Source organism: Eutrema salsugineum, unplaced genomic scaffold (assembly GCF_000478725.1).
Source record: "Eutrema salsugineum unplaced genomic scaffold, Eutsalg1_0 scaffold_1, whole genome shotgun sequence".
Taxonomy (NCBI): domain Eukaryota; kingdom Viridiplantae; phylum Streptophyta; class Magnoliopsida; order Brassicales; family Brassicaceae; genus Eutrema; species Eutrema salsugineum.
Genome location: NW_006256909.1, coordinates 8,924,473 through 8,930,151, shown reverse-complemented (window position 1 = coordinate 8,930,151; position 5,679 = coordinate 8,924,473). Strand labels below are relative to the sequence as shown.

Here is a 5,679-nt window from a genome sequence, read left to right as displayed (position 1 = left end):
CATGCCACTTCATGTCATCTACGTCCAACAATCTAACAAAGACAATTTTTTTTTTATTACCAATAAGAGTTTTTTACTCGACAAGTGTTATTATACATTACAAAGTGTTATTCCATTTTTAAAGTGATATTATATAAAACAAATCTGTTTTATTTGATATCTTTTAATTTTTAAATTTTAGTTTGTGTTTTCAAGTATAACTGAAAAAACTCGAATCTCAAATGAGAACCTTTTGATCAAAATGTCAAGTTAATCTATGCTTATACTATTTTCTACAAAAATTCATAGAATTACTATAAAAGAATTACGAATATCGAAGTGGAAATTTTCTTTTTATCTAGTTGTGTATTACTAATATCGAATATGCATATAATTTTTTTAAATCCGTATGATATTAAGTGATATTTTGAGAAAACAAATTGTTTTTGTGTTATATGATGTTTTCAACCTTTAATACAAATGGGATTAGTTTTGTGTTATTTGTAACCATTTGTATATTAAAATTTTTCTTTTTTTTACTAAATTGTTTTTATATATATGATCAAAAAAATATTCTAATCTGAAAAAACTCAAACTTAATCATTTTTTACTTTGTGTGCAAAATTTTATATATCTATTTAAATAATAGAGAGGTACTTCAATTTTTCGTAATTACATCAATAATTTTACATAGAAAGACTATATATATATATATAACTAGATAAGTATTTGCATATATATGCAGAATTTTAATTTAATATTTTATAACTTATTAAAAAAAAATCTAAAAAAAGATCACCAATAAAAATATACTATACAACATAAATTTTGAAATATTCTATTTATATAATAAGATTTTCTTAATCTAACTATATGTATTATTATTTTTTATATTTGTACCGTTTTGGATTCGAAATAGGTAAAAAAATATTATTTTGATTGTTAATAACATGTGTTAACATATAATTAGAATTTTACACATGTTAAAATCTAATTCAAAAACATTAATTATATGTCAAAATCCAATCAATTGACTTGATATGTGTTACATTCTGATGAGTTACAACTTGAAAACATCCTATTTAATTAATAACATGTGTTAACATATAATTAGAATTGTATATGTGTTAAAATCTGATTAGAAAACATTAGATATGTATCAAAATTAGATGAATTGACTTAATATGTGTCACAATCAGGTGAATTAGTAACTTTGAATCATTTTATTTTATATAATAAAATATCACTAATATTATATCCATATAGTAAGAAAATCAAAGCAAAAAATGTTACCAAAAATTACAAAATAACTGAAAAAACGTGTCAAAATGTGTTTGTTTGAAATTATCCAAAGAATAAGTTGATGTTATAAGATGCTTAATTCCTTAATATTTTGAAATTAAATTATGAAACACAAGAGGTCACATCTTGACCAAATAAGCCTTTAAATTAAGGGTATCCTTCAATTAAAAAAGGTCATCAGAAATGTAACTAAAAAATTAAACCTTTTCCTTACCATACCTCTGTCTGTACTTAAGGGCCAAATTGCACCATTCTTTTAAAATTTTAATTAAAAATTAGGCTTTACAAAAAACTAAGTAACCATTTCATCCTTTTAAGTGGCTAAGCGTCTATTTTAATTAGTTGCTTCTCTTTAATTAGTTTTGTTTGTTTGGTCAAAATCTCACACGCTCTTTTTGCATGCTCTTCGACACGTGCTATCATCGTCTCTCTCAATGAGCTGTCTCTCTAATAAGAGTTTCTCTGTATAGGAAGCTATATTTGAAACCTCCTCTCTCTCTCTCTCTCTCTCTTCTCCTTAATCTTTTTCTCTCTCCTCTACCATATGAGACCCTATAAAACCCCTTCACATCTCCCACTTGATTTGCATAACAATACATCTTTCATTACACAAACAAACAAAAAATCAAAAAATCAAAAAAAAAATTCTTAATTCAGGTCACAAGTTCTTCGTTGTTCAGCTACTTCTCCCTTCCCACAAGTCAAAACACGAAGTGGGTTGCTTTGAACAAAGAACTTGAAACTAAGTTTTAAGAAAATGGATTTCTCTGCCTTGTTTCTCACTCTCTTGGCCGGAAGTCTCTTCCTTTACTTTCTCCGGTGTCTAATCTCTCAGCGCCGCCGTGGATCCTCGACACTCCCACTCCCGCCGGGAACAATGGGTTGGCCTTACGTCGGCGAGACTTTCCAGCTCTATTCTCAAGACCCAAATGTCTTTTTCGCATCGAAACAGAAAAGGTCGGTGTTTTTGAAAATCGTTGCAACTGCAAAAAATGGGAAAAATCGAAACTTTTGAGAAAAATTGACAAAATTTGTCTTTTAACAACAGGTATGGATCGGTATTTAAGACCCATGTATTGGGATGTCCATGTGTGATGATCTCGAGTCCTGAGGCGGCCAAATTCGTGCTGGTGACGAAATCTCATCTCTTTAAACCGACTTTTCCGGCGAGTAAAGAGAGGATGCTCGGGAAACAAGCCATCTTCTTCCACCAAGGTGATTATCACGCTAAACTCAGGAAGCTTGTTCTTCGTGCTTTCATGCCGGAATCTATCAGAGACATGGTTCCCGATATCGAAACAATTGCCCAAGATTCCCTACGAAACTGGGATGGAACAATGATCAACACTTACCAAGAAATGAAAACAGTAAGCTTTAGCTCTCTCTCTCTCTCTCTCTCTCTCTCTCTCTCTCTCTCTCTCTTCCGATTTTCTTGGCTAAAAAACAGAGCAAGATATTCCCCTGTTTTTCTCTCTCTCCTCTGTTTTTTCCGTGGAACAATCTCTCTTTTAAGCTTATTCATTTCTCTCTTTCACTTCCCATTTCTCTGCTAGAAACAGAGCAAGACACATACTTCCCCTGTTTTTGACGGCTAAAAAACAGAGCATAACTGTTTCTCTCCTATCTCTCTCTCCTCTGATTTTAACTGTTTATTCTTGTTATCTTTCATCAGTACACCTTCAACGTCGCGTTGCTCTCGATCTTCGGAAAAGACGAGGTTCTATACAGAGAAGATCTGAAACGATGCTACTACATTCTCGAGAAAGGCTACAATTCGATGCCTATAAATCTCCCTGGAACACTCTTTCACAAAGCCATGAAAGCTCGCAAGGAGCTCTCACAGATCCTCGCTAGAATCTTATCAGAGAGAAGAGAGAACAGTTCCTCACACAACGATCTTCTCGGATCATTCATGGGAGACAAAGAAGAGCTAAGCGACGAACAGATCGCCGATAACATAATCGGAGTAATCTTCGCCGCTAGAGACACGACGGCGAGTGTGATGACGTGGATCCTCAAGTACTTAGCTGAGAATCCCAACGTTCTAGAAGCCGTTACCGTAAGTACACAATACGGACACGTATTTGTCGTCTTTTGGTAATGAAAACAGAACAAGTGGCAGATTTGTAATTTTGTTGTGTTCTGATGGGTTTTTGCGGTATTTGACAGGAAGAGCAAATGGCAATAAGGAAAGGCAAAGAAGAAGGAGAGTCTCTAACTTGGGGTGATGCAAAGAAGATGCCAATAACTTCAAGAGTCCTTCAAGAAACATTAAGAGTCGCTTCAATCTTATCTTTCACATTCAGAGAAGCTGTTGAAGATGTCGAATACGAAGGTGCTACATACAACTAAACCAATTTTTTCTCAATAAATAGATAATCTTTAGTCAAAACCAAATTAATCTAGACTTATCGAGTTTATTCTAAAAACATTCCGCTTTTTACAGGATACTTGATACCTAAAGGTTGGAAAGTTTTGCCACTTTTCAGAAACATTCATCATAGTGCTGATATATTCTCAAATCCAGGAAAATTTGATCCTTCAAGATTCGAGGTAATAATCTATTAACAATATCTTCTTGAATGATGTTGTTTCATTTCGAAGAATGACATATGTTAACATATTTTATTTTGTTAATATAGGTGGCTCCAAAACCCAATACGTTCATGCCATTTGGCAATGGGACCCACTCATGCCCTGGAAATGAATTAGCCAAACTTGAAATGTCTATCATGATACATCATCTCACCACCAAGTACAGGTGTGTGTGTTACTTATTTACCTTCTCTTTAGCGAAGGGTTTGATTTTTCTGTGTTAGTCGTATCTTCAAACTAGAAATGTTGTTTTTGATAAGGGGTATATTTGTAATTTTCAGATGGTCGATAGTTGGAGCAAGCGACGGGATTCAGTATGGGCCCTTCGCGCTTCCCCAAAACGGACTGCCCATTGTGCTGGCCCGGAAGTCGGAGATCGATATGTAGAATCACAGGATTGCCCTTTAGCTTTCTATGATTGGGAAGAGGGACTCGAGAAGAAAATCTAATAATTCTTTCTTTCTTGTTAAAGAAAATTAGAAAAGATGGAGAAAATAAAAAAATCAAAGATTTTGGTAGGAAATAAATGTTTCCGAATGGGAAAAGAGGAGAAAGCACCAAGTGTACAAAAAAACCTCCTATTATTTTTTAAACTTTATTTTAGTTTTTTATTTTATTTTTGGAGTTAAAAGTTTAGTTTAAGATGGGGAAAAGTTGGTAATTGTAATTTTTAAATATTTTATATAAATATCTAATGCTTTTTACTCAAGAAATATCATATGTCTATGTTAAACTGATTCGTCCTGGATTGAGGCTTCCTTTGTTTTTAAAGTATAAAATGTATTATTTTATATATTATATATTATATGCTAGTCAATTGATTATCTCAAGACATCCCCAATCAGTATTCTACATTTTGTTGATTTTTTTTGTTTATAAAAATTCATACTGATCTAATCGAGTAACCGAATGCCAATCCTAAGTCAAACTATGTCTGAAAATTGTTCATTCATTTTCTTATACATTATTTACCCTTTGTTCGTCGAAGTATTGGAATTTTAACATCCTTTTAGTCTTGCTGACTAGTTGGGTCAAAATCTCCATATAGTTGGTGAAAAGGTAAAACAAAAATATAAATCAATTATATACATTCTCATTAAATTGGTTTGGGCCGTACTTATCAAATAGGGTATCTGTTGACCAAAAACAAAACATCAAATAGGGTTCTGTTCTCTTAATTTGGTGCAACGATCCATGAATATCAAAATGCACGTAAAAATATGGTTCTCTTCTCTTAATTACTTGAACTCGTCAAAATATGGGTATTCACTATTCGAGACGGCTAGTTGTCTTAAACGATCCAAAAAAGTTTTCCTTAGATTTTTGTTGTCAACCAATGATTATTTATAAGAATGATAAAACTACAAATGTGATAATTGAGATGTTTTCTGTTAAAATATTTTCAAAAAAATGTGATTTTCAGGCTTTAAATAAATATTTAATAAATATTACGTAATCTATAGATTTACGACTGTCCATAGTTTTTTTAGTTTGTTTGTTTATGTAAATTTTGAAAATGTTCTTTAACAATAAAAGGTTTTGAAATGTTTAAATTCGTTTCAATTTTCATCTCATCCAATTATAAGAATATTTCTTAGCTTAGTTTATTATTTTATTTTACTAAAAGTTGTAACTCAATAATCATATTAATTACTCCTACCACATATATTGTTTGTACTTTGTAGACTCACTTACCACATCATATATATGACTGTAGTATCGCCACAATCGTTATAGACATTTTCTTAGATGGACGTAATTTTTTGTTTCAAATCCTACTCTATTCACATAATTTTGACGGAG

At 31.8% G+C, this 5,679-nt stretch overlaps 1 protein-coding gene across 1 annotated transcript; it reads left to right on the top strand.

Annotated features, from left to right (window-relative positions):
- Window positions 1-1,852: 1,852 nt before the first annotated feature.
- Window positions 1,853-4,433, top strand: LOC18029164 (abscisic acid 8'-hydroxylase 1). The gene is made up of 7 exons (XM_024150149.1): window positions 1,853-2,238; window positions 2,330-2,648; window positions 2,954-3,340; window positions 3,451-3,616; window positions 3,728-3,834; window positions 3,924-4,042; window positions 4,158-4,433. The coding sequence occupies exons 1-7, from the start codon at window positions 2,039-2,041 to the stop codon at window positions 4,261-4,263; spliced, it is 1,404 nt and encodes a 467-aa protein (XP_024005917.1). The 5' UTR covers window positions 1,853-2,038; the 3' UTR covers window positions 4,264-4,433.
- The last annotated feature ends 1,246 nt before the right edge of the window (window positions 4,434-5,679 follow it).